The sequence below is a fragment of the Stylophora pistillata genome, chromosome 9 (assembly GCF_964205215.1).
Source record: "Stylophora pistillata chromosome 9, jaStyPist1.2, whole genome shotgun sequence".
NCBI classification, from domain to species: domain Eukaryota; kingdom Metazoa; phylum Cnidaria; class Anthozoa; order Scleractinia; family Pocilloporidae; genus Stylophora; species Stylophora pistillata.
In genome coordinates, this window is record NC_142527.1 from 7,593,075 (window position 1) to 7,611,883 (window position 18,809).

Here is an 18,809-nt window from a genome sequence, read left to right on the forward strand (position 1 = left end):
AATTTATGGATATCAGAGTTGATCGATGGTCTATTTGTCACGCGAGGCTCCACATTTTTAAAACATATGAACGAGAGGGCTGTCCCGATATACAAGAAATATACAGCTTCAAAACGGCAGTTTGTGGTATGATTTGACAGTGTGAAACTCACGTCAATTTGGTTATATCATTCGCTCTGACGAAGGGCTAACGTTCGAAACCTCAGCTCTTTTACTCGTTACAACTTAGTTGATATAACCAAAATACCTTGTTACCCCCACCGACGCAGCACCACAGTTTCTTTAGAAAGTTTCAGCCTTTATTCATGAAACTTAAGTCAGACACGCTGCATCGGATCAATAATGCTTGTATTTACATAATGGAATCTCCTAACTTCCTTTCAAATCCAATCGACAATCTTTGCATAGCTTGTTGTGTGTTTCGGTAAGCTGCGTTAGAAATCTTCTTCTCAAGAGTCCAAATACGTCTTAGCGATAATTTTTATGAAAGCAAGGCATTTTCTTCGTAAATCGTCGCATTTAAAGCGATGGGATTGATACGTTAGATATCAGATTTGATCTATAAGCATCAAGACAATAAACACGAACAAACCTAATGAAGTAATATCTTCAATTCCTTCCCCACTTACCAGTCCTTGACAGTAACAAGACAAACCCAAGCACTAGAAATGCGTACATCTTCCCGAAACTCATTGTCTAGGCCTATGTTTTGGATGAGAATGTTTGAAACGCCACGAGAACGAAAGTTACGCCTGAACGACCAATGGAAAATGAAAAAGTGGATTACTAACAAGCTGATTTCAAACAAGAATAAGCATACGAAATAGATAAATTTAGAATGAGAAAAGCTATACAAACTCTTGCCGTCAACTTATCTTTTAGCTTTAGATAATAAAAGGAGACGGAAGTGTAAAGTTAAGATTTATTGCGTTGGATATTTTTGGAAAGTTCTTTAAAGCTTTGCCGGCTGGATCGAGGTCGGCAGGGTCAGCCACTGTCTACGAAACTTAACGCCACAATTAAAGGTAAAATTCAGGATTTTTTTCCCTTCATGCATCTGCTTGTGTCTATTTTTCAGTTATGAGCTTTTGTACATATGGTCTGTGGCCTTTTGGATAACTTACTGAGTTCGGATGCATTTTGAACCTATATGAGATAGTCGACCTGATAACACCACTGGATCATTCTTGATCTTTTATTCTATAACTTGCATGTATTAACATAATCACTTTTTACAAATGAATTTGATAAATAAGGTCACAAACACATATTTTATCCAAGTGATGAGTTTATCTTTTCATTCATTTTAAGCAGTTTTATCGAACACTTAGCATGGATCCCGCATTAATTAAAACATCATACCTGTAATGAATTTTCCAAAAACATGTTATCTCTAAAACATTTTCAGTTCCATGTTTTAATTAACAACTGTACAGGAATGATATTCGGTATTTCAATTCCCCGTATCCTTGAAACCGAATTTCGACAGACTATATTTTCATTTTTCAATGGAAATTTTAATTTTAGCCTAAAAGAGCCGGCATATCGAGGTCGTATTCATTCAATAATAGGGACCTTTAGCAGTGACGACGAGAACGTGAACGTGACCGACCGGAAGTTGAGAAAACCAACTTCGATGCTACCACGCATGCCCAATCGAGCACGAGTCGTCGTCCACATGTCGTTCAGGGCGCCATTTGCCGCCATTCGCCGTCTTGACGAGAAGGTGAGTATGTTTTATTTGTTTTCTAATTTCTACTTACCTATCTAAGGGATTTCTTCAATCTAAAGGGTCGGTTAGGGAATAAAAACAGTGCCGAAAGTAATTTGATCGAACCGTGATGGAAAAAAAACTTTATTTTTTTCGAGTTGCAGATTGAGCCTCACAGTTTACAGCGGAGAAAGCAATGGCGGATGATGATAAAAGTGCTGCAGGGTATGTACGTAGACTTATAAATGCTTTTGTTAATATAAATCGCGGACATTTCGTTATAGTTTTGTAATTTATACCATCTAGCATTTTTAAGAAGATTTCTTGGCTTTGAAAAATATCCGAACCGCTCGGATCGACTGTGTATGTAAACTTAGCTTAGCTCTGAATCACTTGACGTTGATTACAACACTGAAAAAAAGTTAAATTGTTTTAGTGCATAATCTTTGCATTTTCAAATAAGCAGTAAAGGACTCGTCCACGTAGCCGATGTGCTAAAGTCTTTATGTTTCCCGCCGCTGAGGATGGTCGCGTCCCAGGCCTAAATCGGTCATATACGTCGTCGTCCACGTTCTCGTCGTCAGTGCTAAAGGTCCCTAATAAAGTTATTACGGCACGACAGTCCGACAGTCAGACCGAGCATCCTTCAAACACTAGATATGTTTCTGTGGGAATGATTGAATGTAAGACTGTAATGACTGAATGACAGAGATGTTGAAATAGTACACATACCGAGATCATGAATTTTTCATCTTTATTCAAGCATTTGCAAAATGTTCTAAGCAATAAGTTGAGCATGCATGTAAGAGATTGTTTATACGAGACAAAAATATATTTTGCATTCCATTTACATTCCATATAGTTGAAGAAACGGATTGCCCAAACCGCTTTTAAACTAATTAACCCAATGTAAACGGAAATTGTTGTTCAACTCTATGGCTTTGGGAAGACACATAATATCGATATTTTGTTTACTTTTACAGATTAGCCGGCTAACCGTCTTAAGAGTCCCTGTCTATAAATATGGAAAATAACTCGGCAAAGGTAAAAAATTTGATTTCGGTCAAATTTTTATGGTTGATAGGCTAGGACATGACAAAAATAACGGGATAGTATTTTAGGCAAAATATCCCTTCATTTCAAGGAAATATGCAAATTACCAAATTCAGTTAAAATTGTCATTTGACGCGCTATTTTTTTAAACAAGTTTGAGAGCCTCACATGCAAAACCACATTAGTATTCCGTCTTTAAAACACTCAAATATTTTTTTTGCAATGTTCAAATGTGTACTCGGTTGGTTTGGGGAAATGCTGCGTTATTTTTTGGAGGCAAAATAGTTCAATTTCGAACGCATGTATTTCATTCACTTAAAATTACTTCGAAAAAATAATTGGTTTTCACCATGTGCGAAACCTTCAAATGGATTAACCTTCTTGTGGTTGAATCGCCGAAGGATGGTCTACAGATTCCTGTAGAAACTTCTTGGGCAAATGATTATGAGCGACGCGAGAGCTTTTCAAAGTACGTTAAGAATGCAAATATTTGCCATCTGCATCACATCTTAATTGACGGGTTAGACATATATTTCAGCATCCGCCACATGTCTTGACCTAAATAGACAGTTTCGAAATGTGTTGTCACCCTATTTACCGTGAAAGGCAGGTTCAAAGGCCGATTTGACGTGTTTCTTTCACCATTCGTCGCATTTTAAGCGGTCAAGTTTGCCTCTGTTCACACAACGTCCGTTGTGCGTTTCCAACTGTCAACTTAATCGATGGTCGAAAACCAGGAATCTGTGATCATCTTTCGGCGCATATGATTACCGCTGCATCTATTTAAGTCAACAATGGCTAAATCATTCGTGGATAGTTGCTTGCTATGTACGTTTTAAACCAAAATATTACACTTTATTGCTGGCCATTGCTCCCAAGCGTGTCGGCGCTCGCAGCACATTCTTACTATACTGAGGTCGTAATTTGCTCGTCATGCAATGCAGTCACGGCATCTCATTTTAGCGGAAGGGTATATAATTAAAAAAAAAAGGAAAATAAAATGATTGTAATAATCATAATAATAATAATAATAATAATAATAATAATAATAATAATATTAAGAATAATAATAAAAATATTGATAATAATGATAATAATGATGATAATAATGATGATGACGATGACGACGATGATGACGACGATCATGATGATCATGATGATTATAGCGGCCAGAAGTGCTCTGACCAACCCCCTGGGTAGCAGATTGACCCTTCCCCATACACGCGACATGGGCCTCTCCAGCTGGGTGCCAAGTTCTGCCAACGCAGAACCAACTGCAAGACAGTCAATGTCAAGAAGTTAGACGTCAAGACCCGACGTCTAATTAAGCGAAGGTGTCAGTAAAAGACGCCCTCCCTTCCCCCCAGCAAACCACCAACAGATAGACCAGTGCCTGGGCCATGTCCCCAGCCCGGCCTTGACGGGGTCTCTCCCTTCCCCGCAAACATAGGTTTAGAGCCGCTGACCAGGCTTGGGTTCACGACAAAACAGAACGGGCATGTTTTTGCGAAATTGCCCAGATATACATATGTCATATATATAAATATGAAATTGCTCAAATGTAATTGATAATATCATATATATATATATTCTGTATACGGGGGAAACCCTGACCCAGTACACCCCAAGTAATCATACTTAAATATAATAAACGTTTGAAAAGAAAATTTGCCCTGAGCGGGATTTGAACCCACGTCCTCCTGTTACTAGTCAGGTGAGATGACCACTACTAAATCAGGACAACCATGCTGGCAACACGGCAATCAAAGATGTGATTTACGTGATCGGAGACGTGGTCTCCTGGGAAATTTAACTTTTCAAGGTGACCGGGTAGGGGAAGCCTATAACCCCATATTAAACCCAACTAAGGATCTATTAAAGATACACGACCGAAGTCAACTTAGCGGATCGCAAAGGAGGATCCAATTACAGATACAGGTTAATTTTAATTAAGAAAATTCTGTATGCGAGGGAAACCCTGACCCTGTACACCCCAAGTAATCATACTTAAATAGAATAATTTGGATATATCAACAAAGTTGAAATGGTAAATTGGCCACCGTAATGATTACAAAAGCTGACGTTTCGAGCGTTAGCCCTTCGTCGGCGTTAGCCCTTCGCTCCGACGAAGTGCTAACGCTCGAAACGTCAGCTTTTGTAAACATTACGGTGGCTAGTTTACCATTTCAACTTTGTTGATATATCCAAATTATTTCGGTACTCCCACCGACGCAGCCCCAAACAGTTTCTTTCGAGACTATCACCCTTTATTCTTAAATAGAATAAATGTTTGAAAAGAAAATTTGCCCTGAGCGGGATTTGAACCAACGTCCCCTTGTTACTAGTCAGGTGTGATGACCACTACACTATCAAGACAACCATGCTGGCAATACGGCATTCAAAGAGGAGATTTACGATTTACGTGATTTACGTTCAAATCAGAGTTACTGCTATGAGACTGGCTTTGTCCTGATAAGCCGCTCTACACTGTGTAGGATTCTTAAAGTATGTTCTGCCTCTGTCCGCAAGTCTTTGCAAGGACTTGACTATGTCTCAGCTGAGGGTGCAAAGGCTTTTGATGAATTAGCGGCTGCCATTGAGAATCTGGGCGACTATAGCAAAGGTCTCTCCTTGGCAAAAAGCCAATATGAAAAATGAAAGCAGACAAAACGCTATCTTAAAGGCGATGTTAAGGTAGGACTGCTAAAGATACGATACATTATTAAGAGAAACACATTGCTTATAACATATGTCTATAAATCCCCTTGGTTGTACATGTTATGGATGACATCAACATATAATAACCATGTAATGTATAACTAGGAGCAATACCCTTAAGACTAAGACGCCAGTTTTTACCCTTGGAGAAGCAGGAGCGGCTGGCAGAGTGGGAGAGGGAGGCGAGGCAGAGCAAACCCTTCCACGGTCTTTTTCTTCTTTTTAGAAGGAATAGATCATTGCAGCGAGGTGCTTAAAATTTCTGCGACTTTCATTTGTCGCCCAAGGACAATTTGACATCACTGTTAATCCATGATTCTTCATACTGCCATAAATAACCGTGTTTTGACGCAAATAATTGAACGAATTTTCCATTTTTAGGCGCGATTCCCCATTGGAAATAGGTAGATAAATATTCCTTCGATATGGTTTATTTGTAGGTACATGTATCGCCAAGTTCCAGAGTTCCAGATCACTGTAGGGCTTACGCCCTTAGCTATCGGGCTGACCCTGATTACATCAACCCCTGTGATCGTGCGCACGACCTGGCATGTGATCGATGTAAGCTGTTTCCGAATGTAGTCCACGAAGCTGAGTCTGCCTTAGAAAATGCTGAACTCTCCAGCGATGAGAAAGATGAGATTAATTATGTATTTTCTCTAGTTAAGAAAAGAATCAAAGCATGGAAAGCCCATTTGCTCAGATCAATCAACCAAGATGAGGCGCGACTGGATGTTTTAAAACATTTAGATGCTTATTCGGTGCTTTTGGTCTTAGATTGGGCCATGAAATACCTCCCAAGAAAATGCCGCGTAAGCCAAACTGATTGGTTTGGAAAGCGAGGTATTTCATGGCATATAACCACGGCGACGAGGATAGCCGAAGGTCAACCTCAAATACTGTCATTTGTTCACGTTTTTCAAAGCTGTAACCAAGACAGTGTCACAGTTTTGGCCATCGTCGATGACGTCCTTAAACGACTCAAGAGCACAATGCCCAACATAAATAGTGTTCATTTCAGACAGGACAATGCCGGATGCTACCACAGTGCTTCCACATTACTGGCAATTCCGCAGGTAGCTAAGAAGTACGACATCAATGTCAGACAAGTTTTCGGATCCACAAGGGGGTAAAGGGTCTTGCGACCGCAAAGCAGCCGCAGTTAAGAACCATATGAGAATATATCTAAACTCTGGCCAAGATGTCGAGACTCCAGAACAAATGAAGAGTGCCGTAGAGTCCTCAGGTGGCATGCCTGGAGTATGGGTTATGCTACGCAACACACAAAATATTCCCAAGTCAGTCCATGTGAAATGGGAAGGTGTTAGCTTTATCCATAACATTGAATATGGCAATGAGGGAATGAGAGCTTGGAGGTCATATGCGGTTGGCCCAGGTAAATTCCTGCCGTGGAGTCAGTTTTATTTCCCGGAAAACTACTCTGTTCCAATGCTGACCATATTAAAAGAGGCCAGAGATCCAAAGGCTACATTTACTGCGAGGAAAAAATCGCCCCAAACCCAGCGAAGAGAGGAGCAATTGGGATCGGGTGTTGGGGAAGCTTCGGATGAACAAAATGAGAACGACATTGAGTGTCACTGTAAACTGTTTGCATGTCCTGAAGAGGGTTGTGTAAAATAACTTCAAAGATTTTCGTCCCTTGAACATCATCTAGACGTTGGAAAGCACAAGTATGCCATTGAGAGCCTAACTCTTCTCAATAGGGCAATGATGTCCTATGCTTGAAAGCTAGAACAGGGTGTTGCCACTGTTGATAATCCTATAGAGGGTTCTGGCACAGCTAAGGCATCACATTCTCGTTCATCGTTGTCAATGGGCTGGGCGTTGAAATCCTCCGTTACTCAAAGAATCCGACTGACTGAAAACCAAAAATAATACCTTACAGAAGTATTTAAAAGAGGCGAAGAAACTGGAAAGAAAGCTAATCCCTCCAATGTTTCTAAGTCAACGAGGAAAGTCGGAAACGCAGATGGCCTTCTAGATTTGATGCTTCGAGTTATTTAACTTCTCAGCAAGTAGCAAGTTTTTTTTCACGCCTTGTTTCAAAGAAAGCTGTTGAAACTGATGAATTTGAGGACAAAGAAGATGAATACGCCGAAGAGCTGAATAAAATTCATGGAAAGAACATACAAGACTTGAGTAACGAAGTCATGGCGGAAATATCACTTCAGCATCCGATCATGTACGATACGCATAACATTTGTGAAATCGCAGCTTGTTCTAGACTAGCAAAGTTTTCTGTGCAGATGCTACAAGACATATGTAATTTTTATCAGCTGGACATCTCAACAATCAACGTGAAACGAAAGAAGCCTTACATGGACCTTCTGACGAGATTAGTTGGTAGCTGCAGTTGTAATGCGTCACTTTAAAACGCAGATTCAACATTAACAGTTGGGGCCTACAGGCCTCATCGACAATGCAACGGCAAGCTTTCCTTGAGGAGCTCCGATCATCACTCAGGAATAAAGAATCTCATTTGTGTTTAATACGGAGAGTCTTGCTAAGATAATGAGACGAAGACCCCCCTGCGAAAGAGCTGTGAATCATGCCCCGGCCACACATATGTAATTCATCTCGAACAAAACGAAGCAATTCATTTTCGCCCACTTTACTGTATAATTCTCCAATTGTTTTCGCCTGTCTTCAATAAAAAGTTCGAAAAAAAAGAAAAAAAACGAGTCGGACCTGCGATTGTGCATGTGTGAAATAAATGTTCTTCTAGTTCTTCGCGGTCTAGTTCAATATCTCCTTTGTCTTTGGCTAGTGGCTGCCCTTCCTCAGCTCTTTGCTTTTATGGCGGAATCTCACAAAACGCTTCAGGCAATAATTTGCGACATTTAGTTTACGTGCGGAGATAAGGCGTGAATATTTGTCTTGTTAAAACAAAAAAAAATTGTGAAAGCTCGACGGGAGCACAAAGGCTCTAATTTTCTCCAACTGTCTCGAAAGTATTCGAAGGCAAATTCAGCCAAGTTATAAAAAAATTATTATGACTTTCTTAAGTGCTTGCACCGTTTGGTTTTGTAGAAGTTACAAAATTTAGAGACTCGGGTGAGTTTACGGATTGAGTTCTCAATGTTTGGAAAAAGTAACCAAAAGATTGGCACAGTGCGAAAAGACCCTGGACCGAGTTTAGGGCTACAGTGTCGAGGTAGCAGGTCCGCGTAAGGGATGACAACAGGACACAACTCAGGAGACAAAGTTAAAGTTGTCTTTCTTCCTTTTACTTTATTTGCTCTCTTCCTACTCAACAAGATTGTGTACTCCAAATGGTTGCATATCAGGATATACAGCGCCCTACCCCTACCCCCTAAAATGGGACGACCGCATTGCGTGACGAGCAAAGAATGAACCGCGCTGCATTCCAGGATTCACTGAGCAGCAATCGTTCAAATGTGATAGCATTTTGGTGCAGCGCAAGGCAAGCAACTATCCACAAATGGCTTAGTCGTTGTAAACTTAGATGCAGTGGCAGTCATATGCGCCGAGGATGGTCAAACATTCATTGTATTACTGAATACAATGACAGTTGGTGATGTTCACCAGACCTTGTGTAAACAGAAGAAAACGTTTATATGCGAGGAATGGTGAGAGAAATACGTTAAAGCGAAGTTTGGACCTGCCCTTTGCAGCAAATAAGGTAAGAACATTTCGAAATTATCAGCTCTGTGACTATTTTAGCTTCATATACGTCAAGACATGTGGCGCACGCTAAAAGAAATGTCCAGTTAACCCATCCTCGGAGACCCAGGGGCTGAGTTGATTTCAAGTTAGGGTGAAAGAGCCCCTGGGGACATTGGCTTACAAGACCAGTTCCAAACGGTCGCAGTCGTTCTGGCATCTGATTGGTGCCAGAAAATCTTTTTGTTTCTCTGCCCAATCAGAGTGAAGTATGCTTTAGAGTCCTTTCGTGTGTCTTTACACGGATATATACATGAAGGTCAGTTGCTCGCCATGTTTGTTTGGGCCGTGCGACGAAGCTTCGCTCCAGGTGAAAAGTTTCAGTCTCAGCAAACAATGTAAGAGAAATCGATCAGGTATTGACCGCGAAAATATTACCGGAAATTATGCTGAATACTTCGCAGGTATCACAAGGGAACGTGTTTTAAAGTTTGCGAGGTTAATCGTATAAAGCGTAAGGGTTGCAGGCGTTAAATATGTTGCTTTAAACATTAGACGAGATGTAAGCTTAAATCTCTCTAGATTTCTAGTAGAATTTGTTGGGACTGAAACTTTGCCAATCCCGCGAAGTTATTTCGTCGCACGGGCCACGTAGGTATGTCGAGCAACTGGCTCTAGATCTCACGCTTACGTAGCTTTCTGTGCGCGCCAAAATCTAATCTTCTCACTTTTTAGAGAGTCTTTCACAATATGGCCAATGTTGCAGAGAACGTTAAGTTCGTGGACGACCTCCAGCAAGCGCTAAAAGAAAGCTTAGCTGTGTTTCCGGTTAGCGAATTAAAATCGGAACAAAAACTTATGATCGAGAACATTGTGGGAAGGAGAGATGTTTTCGGAAAGTTACCGACGGGGTTTGGAAAGAGCTTAATCTTTCAACTGCTGCCTAGAGTGTTCAAATTCTTGAGTTTTAAAGGCTACGGATTCTTTTCAAGTCCCTTGGTCATTGTCATTTCACCTCTTTTGTCGATTGTTGAAGACCAAGTTAAATACTTCAGATCATTGGGAATTGATGCTGCTTTCATTGGGGAAAATAAAACCAAAGACCAAGAAATATTGAATGGAAAGGGTGGGTTTGCTTTATTGTATGGAAGCCCAGAGTCTTTGATTGGAGATGAAAAGTTCAGGGCAGTGTTTTCAAAATCGTTTTATCAAAATAATACTTTTGCTGTTGTTTGTGATGAGGTTCATACTGCTGTTCATTGGTAAGTATATTAACCCTGAGTTAAACATACAACGCATATTAAATAGTTAAGGCCATTCCACTGAACAGATTTAAATTTTTGAAGCTGAAAATTAGCACAGAAGTGAAAAACTACAAAAATTATTTGTGTTGGTAGAGAGGTAGTCTGTGACAAGTATGCAAACAAATGTTACTGACACATGCTTTTTTTAAAATCTACCTTCTCTGAAAAAAAAAAATAACCTGACTGAAATCAACAACATTATTTTGAATGGAAAGAGCATTTGATGTGTGTGAAGCAGTTAGGCTAAATTACACAACTATATTGTGGTAAATTCTACTAGCAAGAAACACAGGCTTAGCCATTTTCTCCATTTCCTGACCCTACCGCCAACCTTTTCCTTGTCAGGGGTGAAAATACCAATAAAAAGAAAGATCCTTTTTGTAAGTGGTGTGGCCTTGTTGGAGAACTAAGGTCTCTTCTGCCACAAGAAGTTCCACTATTGGCCTTGACTGCAACTGCTACAACAGCCACCAGAAAGAAAATCATGGAGCTTTATAGTTTCAGACAAGGTATTCAAATCATTGTCAGCCAAAATAGGAAGAATGTGAAATTGATTGTTAAAAAGGTAACAAGTGACATTGTTCGTAATTTTTCTTGGTTGGCTGAGGAGGTTAGCACAAAAGGGGTTGAATGTCCAAGAACTTTGATTTATGTCAGAAATTATCAGACTTGTGGAGAACTTTATAACTTTTTCATTAACACCCTACAAGATAAAGCCTACTGGCCCACAAGTTCCCTGAGAAAATCGGCAAATAGGATGATTGCAATGTATCACAGTGGAACAACATTAAATATCCAGCAGCATGTCATATCATCTTTGAAATATCCACATGGCAGTGTTCGAATCATCATTGCAACCAGTGCTCTTGGTATGGGAGTGGATATGAAAGGTTTGCACCGGGTTATTAATTACGGTCCTCCAAACACTATTGAAGCATATGTGCAGGCATTTGGTAGAGTAGGTAGGGATGGGGCAAATTCTGAGGCATTACTTCTCTTTCATGGTCATCAACTTCGACTTTGTGAACCAGAGATGCTGGATTTTGTGAAGTGTACAACTTGGCGAAGGGAAAACATTCTTACTTTTTTTGATGACATTGGTGAAAACAGTGAAGTGATTCCAAAACACTTATGTTGCGAAATTTGTGAAAATGACTGTCAGTGTGGAGAGACAGAATGTCAAGGGAACACAGAAAGCATGACTTTCCTCATGTCCAAGGTAACAGAACCAACATCAAACCTACATTTACGAGATGTAACAGAAAGTGAGAAAGAAGAACTTTGGAGCCTGCTCCAGGAATGTCAGGGAGAAATGAGACAGGAATTTCAACAGTCAAATCTGCACTGCCTGTATTCTAGTGTTGACCAACTCACTTGTTTCTCAGACAGTCTTATAAATGAAACAATTGATAATTGTGATAAACTTAATTCTGTGGAAAGTATTTTAGAGACACTTTCTGTATGGAATGGTGACCATGCCATCAAGATTTTTGATTGTCTCAAAATAGTATTTGACGATCTACAATAATTATTACCAGATGAGTAGGATTTTTCTTTAAGATACAGGAAAGTTTACACATGTAATTTTAGTTACTGTAGGATTATTTGTGAAAACATTCCGAAACGAAGATAGTTACTTTAAAACATGTATTGGTCTCTCAGGAGTTTCAGAACATTCCTATATGATGCAAGTTGTTATTTTCTTGGCATTACATGGAAATGCTTCAAAAGCATATAACTTTTTCTAACTTGATGACTCCTAAAGGAGCCATTGGTATAAAGTTCAGTAAGGTTGCCCATAGATTTGGTCTTTAAATTGCAGCTGTGGGAAAATACTCGATGGCGGCATAAACCACATACCCATCTAGAACTGTACTAAAGAATAACTCACATCCATGATAAGATTTGTTCACCTTCTCATCAACATCTTTTCTGTTCAGTTTGCATTTAAGATGAAACAACGTGCCTGGGTACAGCATGATAAACAAACAGCACCAAGTCTATAGGTTGGGTGGCAGAAATTTGATTTGTAGCAGCAAAATAATTTTTGACTGTTTACAGCTGAAACGTTCTGAAGTGAATAGCAAGTACTATTCACTTAGCAGCTGATGAGACAAAATCTCATGTCAAGAGTTTCATTTCTGACTATTTTTCAGTATAGAGTAATAAACCTCTTTTTTGGTATCTTTGTGGTACATACTAAACAATTTACTGGATATTTACTGGGCCCCTTCATGGCCTGGTGACTATTCACCTCCAGTTTGGTTGTTATGTTAACATGTTGTCTAATAGTAGCTCTTGCAGAAAGTAATATCTCTGCAAGTTTTTCACCAGGATTTAATAATAAAGCTGGAAAAGGTTACTGCAATAAAAACCAACCTGGAGCACATTCATTTCACAATGAAAGTCCTCATGCTTCAAGATAAGTCCTTCAAGCCTTTCAAAAGGGGTGTCTGAGTCAGAAACTGCTGCAGTGGCACTAATACCACGTTCAACTGTTAAATGGTCACCACCAAATGCGACTTTGTGGAGGATCTTGTAGTGGTTATCTGTATTGGCCTCTTTGGTCTTTGGCACATATTCCATGTTGCAGTGCTGTAAGATTTCAAGCATTTCATGGCTAAGGAGGCTAAGGTGCATCTGTTGAATAATAAAAAAACTGCTTGGTAAATAAATTTAAACAGTGTATAGCAATGCCAGAAAGCAATAATGAGAAATGATACGAGAACTATTTGATTTTTTCATAGTTAAAATGCAACTTTTAATATGTATTTTAACATCAAGAACATTGAAAGTCTTAAACTATTACTCCTAAACAGTAAGTGATAGAATCATGTAATGCAGAAACTCCCTTTAATTGTTGTTGATGAACAAGTACAGTGGACTTCTGGCAGTTTTGTTCATTTCATTTATGGATGAACTTGTTTGTAACTAATATTCTTATGAATTCCTACGTGAGTTTCTTTTCTCATCTCTTTGCTGAATTGGTGAGGGATATGACCCGGAACAAGTCTTGAAAACTGTTTAAAGTAGTTGCAGTGTTTAACCAGAATACGCAACACCAAAATAATGTAGTCTGCACGTAGATTTGAATGTTCCACGAGTGAGGGAAGGAAGCTTGAATTAGGTAAATCCAGGACAGGTCTTATTGGCTTACTATAATCCAAATCCCAGCAGCTAACTCTGTTCTTGTAACAGAGCACATTAAACCAATGGATAGACTCAGTGCCCATGTGTGAAGAATAGATGGATGGCCTTCTCTGCCAGTCAAGGTTGTCTCCATTTAATCCATAATCAATGGGAAACTCACTGTTGCTGTCTGAAGTTATCTCCAGGTTTTCCATCATGACTGTTTCCCCTTCTTCTGCCTCAGATAACGATATTTCTGATGAATCACTGCAGCTATCAGTGTACTCTGATACTGATAAAGCACTGCTAGGATCAACTAGTATAATAACAAAAAAAAAACTTCCAATAAGAAAGTTTTTTAATGTATTCTAGATGTGACATGCTTTTCAGAGATTGTAGATAAAGTACAAGTTAGCCTGAGAAAATATATTATGGAAGTAGATAGCAACAAGTAAGTTGAGTAAAGGTGACATGCAGTGGTGTATCAATGAGAGAGCATTTGTGTCACAGTTAGTTTAACTGGGAAGGGGCATCTAATTTTTAATATGTAATGTTCAAGTCTCATCTGCATCAGTGACATTGTTTGAAATAATGTTATGATGTGTGTCTGAGAACATCATTGACATTTTTTTCTACTCACCACTGAAATAAACTTGATCGCGAGGGCCATTCATCGTCACTCTCTTTTCATAAGGAATAGTTATATGAGTCTGAGAAACAGCTGAACCCTGCATGGAGGACATATACCATTACCTTTTACACTCATTTTATTTTCAACTGATTTTGCCTAATTCACAAATAATTATGGGGCTAAGAGTCAAAAGAAATGGATGTTAAACCTTGGTTGAAACTTTTAACCTGAAAACATCATTTATTGATGAATAACATGGACCACAAAGTAAATGTCCCATGACACTTGAAAGAGCTAGATCTTGCAAAATGGTCCCAAAGAGACAGTGACTAAATCACAGACAGGTGTAAATTTATTAACAAAAAAAAAAAAAAAACAACGACAACAACAACTTGGGTATGTGCACCTGCTGTTGATCGCTAAATAAGGACGTTGTGTAGAAAAGAGGAATTTTTGGCACTATGAGCATTGCTCATAATTTTTTTGCTGAAAAATTCTTAATTATTCAAGCATGATTATGAACTCTTCAACTTCTTTGAGTTTATTCAAGCAATTTAATTACAAGGGACTATTTTGCAAAACCTTGATTCAGAAATATGTTTTCTCTATTAATTTTAATCAAAATACTGGTAAGAAAAATTCATGTACATAGCAATCAAATAGTATTATTTATTACAAAGGTATTTAATTATAATCTAGTTAAAACTGTACCTGTTGTTGATTTTGAGATGAAATTGAGGACTCTGAGGTTGGTGTGTTTCTTGCCATTTCTATGGAAGCTCTCCATGACTTGAATTTCTTCTGGTAGTATTTTGCAGCCTCTTTGATCTTTCTATTAGTGCTCTCCCTACTCATGCACATGCCTAGCTTCTGAAGTCGAATGAAACCCTAAATGATTGAAAATGAGTCCAAATTGTGTGCATGATTGATTTCTAGGCAGTGACAAAGGCATACCATCCTTTTTGGAATCTGTCACCTTCCAGTGACGCTGGTGAGATGCTGACTAGCTGAGATGCTATGACTAGCTGATTAGCAGTGACTAGCTGAGATGCTCTCCATTGATCAATGAGATAATTTTGAACCTACAGTTAAGCCATATTTTAAACTTAGCAATATTTTAAGTTCCAGCATGTGATAATCATCCTTCACATTGCTAGGATAAGAACAATTTATTGTAAACAAAACAATTTTACGTATGATGCACAATCCTCGCAGTAGATAGCGCTATTTAAGCAATAGCGAAAATCAGACCTGAAAAAAATCAGGCCTGTACGGGATTCGAACCACTGACCTCTGCGATACTAGTGCAGTGCTCTTACCAATTGAGCTAGCAAGCCAACTGGGAGCAGGCCGTTAAGTCGATTCGTAATAAACCCGTGAAAGTGATAAATCAGGTACAATGAAATATATGAAGTTCATATATTTTGAACTGCGGTATCAGTGCCTTGCGCAACTGTTTGGATTTAAAAGCTGCCGAAGCAAAAGCTGATGTGGTCCCAGCCTTGCAAAGAGCAATCCCCAAGCTTTGCAAATTTGTTGGCAGTTCCTTTCAAATGGTTTTTTGGGAGTAATGAGCAATAATCTGAATGTGAAAGATGGGTAAGGTTATTAAATACATTATTTATGGAAACATTCAAAAAGGAAATTAACCATAAATCTTATTGGAAATGTACATGTCTGTAGGCAGGGCTGGTATTAAGTTTTTATCAATTTTTCAAGGCTGCATTTTGATTCAGGGGCGTGTCTGCATTTGTATTAGCTATTTCTCTCATTTTCCAATGAAAACACAGATTATTGTATTGTAGTGGCAACTGTTTTATATCTGGCTATTTATTGAGGTACTATAATGACACACTTTGTAAAATGTCAGGTTAGTACAGGGTCATCTACCCACATCTAATAAACAAAAGTTTCCACGCTTAGCTTTTCTTTTTGTTCAACATAGGTTGTATCGCATCTGTGCATACCTCGACAGATGTTCCTTTAGTAGAAACTTGGAAACAGCAACAATTCGATTTTCTTGTTTGGGTACTCTGCTCCCGGGAAATTTTTACCGATGCCTCTTTGTTGGTATCTGACACTACCAAGGATGGTGGCTTTGGCCTTATTGGCAAATTTTCGAATGGGATTCGAAAGCCCTTCTTTTTGTTGAAATTGGAGGCCGTTTGCTTGTCCTCTTCACTCGATGTTAGTGGAGAAAGGGGATGTGTCCTCTTCAGAGATGCTTCGGCAGGGATGACAGCCGAAGACTTAAGCTTATAATTCCGTTTCCATGAAGTTTGAATTCTATAGTGACAAGAGTCGCAAACTGCACGAGGAAGACCATCGTCTGGTAGAACCTTCTGATTGAAAACTTCTTCAAATATTTTCAAAAACTCCCCATTATGATTTCTTTTTCTCTTAATGTTGATGAAAACGAAAGAGCATACTCGACAACGGTCTGAAATATTTTCACTCGGATTATTCATTATCGTAAATAATCCTGAACCTGACCTACCCAACTAGCCAAAGGAGATATTTTAGCGCGCACAGAAAGCTACGTAAGCGTGAGATCTAGAGCCAGTTGCGACGAAATAACTTCGCGGGATTGGCAAAGTTTCAGTCCCAACAAATTCTACGAGAAATCTAGAGAGATTTAAGCTTACATCTCGTCTAATGTTTAAAGCAACATATTTAACGCCTGCAACCATTACGCTTTATACGATTAACCTCGCAAACTTTAAAACACGTTCCCTTGTGATACCTGCGAAGTATTCAGGATAATTTCCGGTAAGATTTTCGCGGTCAATACCTGATCGATTTCTCTTAAATTGTTTGCTGAGACTGAAACTTTTCACCTCGAGCGAAGCTTCGTCGCACGGCCCAAACAAACATGGCGAGCAACTGACCTTCTTGTATATCTCCGTGTTAAGACACACGAAAGGACTCTAAAGCATACTTCACTCTGATTGGGCAGAAAAACACAAATATTTTCTGGCACCAATCAGATGCCAGAACGACTGCGACCGTTTGGAACTGGTCTTGTAAGATAATGTCCCCAGGGGCTCTTCGGCCCTAACTTGAAATCAATTCAGCCCCCGGGTCTCCGAGGATGCAGTTAACCCGTCAATTGAAATTTAACGCCAATTGCAAATATTTGCATTTTTAACGTACTTTGAAAAGCTCTCGCGTCGCTCTCAATCATTTTCCCAGAGAAATTTGTACAGGAATCTGTAGACCATCCTTAGGCGATTCAACCACAAGAAGCTTAATCCATTTGAAGGTTTCGCACATGATGAAAAGCAGTTATTTTTTCAAAGTACATTTAAGTAAATGAAATACATGTCTTCGAAATTTAATTATTTTGCTTCAAAAAAATAACGCAGCATTTCCCCCAAACCAACCCAGTCTACATTTAAACAATGAAAAAAAAAAATATTTGAGTGTTTTAAAGACGGAAGAATAATGTGGTTTTGCATTCGAGGCTCTCAAACCTGTTTAATAAAATGGCACGTCGAATGACGATTTTAACGGAATTTGGTAATTTGTATATAACTTTTAAATAAAAGGATATTTTGTATTAAAAGACTATCCCGTAGTTTTTGTCATGCCCTAGCCTATCTACCATAAGAATATGAGCGAGATCGAATTTTTCACCCTTGCCGCGAAATTAAGAATTTGTCTGATTTTTACCGACAAGCACTCTTAAGAACAATCCACTTAAACATTAAGTGCCACTCCCGCTAACAGCGGTCCTCTCGACTTCCTGTCCAAAAAAATTTTCCTTAATCTTTTTCATATCAAAAGGGTTTAGGACACATGTTTTAAAAATAGCGTGTTTGTTTTCCAATTCTCTTTTTTTGCCTCGCCACAAGCAAAAATTGACTTTTGGCTAGACCACCCATGTAGACAAAGATCGAAAGAGTAATTTTCACAGCTGTTGTCGAGGGCGCTGCGACTATGATAGTGTACTTCACGGAGTTTTCTCTTGCTTAAAGTTGTAAACTATATTCAGTCAGTTCACAGACAAAATATGGAAACTTCACTTGAAATCCTATTCATACCAGCGTGATCAGAAGAGACCCTTCACTTCGACCTTAATTTGCATATCAAAAATTAGCCAATTTAAAAGAAATAATTCTCAAACTGCAGGCCCAAATCGGGCTAAAAAAGCATAACGGAGGATACATTATACAACAATGAGGTCACCGATTGCTTCAAACCTGCGGTCATCTATCTAGCTTTCATCCACCATTATCTTAAAAACAGCGCAAATCAATGTCTTTACATAATCACGCATGTGTCAAAAGCTAATTTGCATAATTCTGAAAGATGACCAAGATATGTCTTTGACTGTTCAAACTTGATTCTTTTATCTTCTACGTAAAGTATTTTAGGTTTTCATAACGGTTGGATAGTAAATAAATCGCGAGTTGCCCTAAAACGTTGCATAAACATGATCAAACGTAACGCTTGCATGACTTACAAAGCAAACAAAGGCGATCGGAAGGCGCGTCCTCGATAATCTTTCTTGAATCAGGTCAAGAGCCACGTACAGAGTGGAAAAGATCAATATTAAAGAATCCAATTTGGCATTATGGTCATTGCAGACATACTGTGTAGCTTAAAAGGACACACA

At 39.0% G+C, this 18,809-nt stretch overlaps 1 protein-coding gene, 1 non-coding gene and 1 pseudogene across 2 annotated transcripts; 2 read left to right on the forward strand and 1 right to left on the reverse strand.

Annotated features, from left to right (window-relative positions):
* LOC148723016 (uncharacterized) overlaps positions 1 to 6,615 on the forward strand; it is a 160,182-nt pseudogene extending 153,567 nt beyond the window's left edge.
* A 4,300-nt stretch (positions 6,616 to 10,915) lies between these two features.
* LOC111343725 (bifunctional 3'-5' exonuclease/ATP-dependent helicase WRN) lies at positions 10,916 to 11,959 on the forward strand. The gene has a single exon (XM_022950907.2). It carries the CDS (start codon positions 10,916 to 10,918, stop codon positions 11,957 to 11,959), a length of 1,044 nt encoding a protein of 347 aa, XP_022806642.2.
* A 472-nt stretch (positions 11,960 to 12,431) lies between these two features.
* On the reverse strand, positions 12,432 to 16,659 carry LOC111343724 (uncharacterized). Its single transcript, XR_015992055.1, has 7 exons — positions 16,159 to 16,659; positions 15,622 to 15,773; positions 15,278 to 15,344; positions 14,903 to 15,079; positions 14,201 to 14,288; positions 13,386 to 13,876; positions 12,432 to 13,071 (listed from the first exon to the last, which is right to left on the reverse strand). It is a non-coding gene; the product is annotated as an uncharacterized LOC111343724 (transcript).
* Between the last annotated feature and the right edge of the window lie 2,150 nt (positions 16,660 to 18,809).

Excerpts from the sequence above, each read along its gene's own strand:
- LOC111343725 (XM_022950907.2), top strand. The coding sequence starts at position 10,916 with ATGGAGCTTTATAGTTTCAGACAAGGTATTCAAATCATTGTCAGCCAA.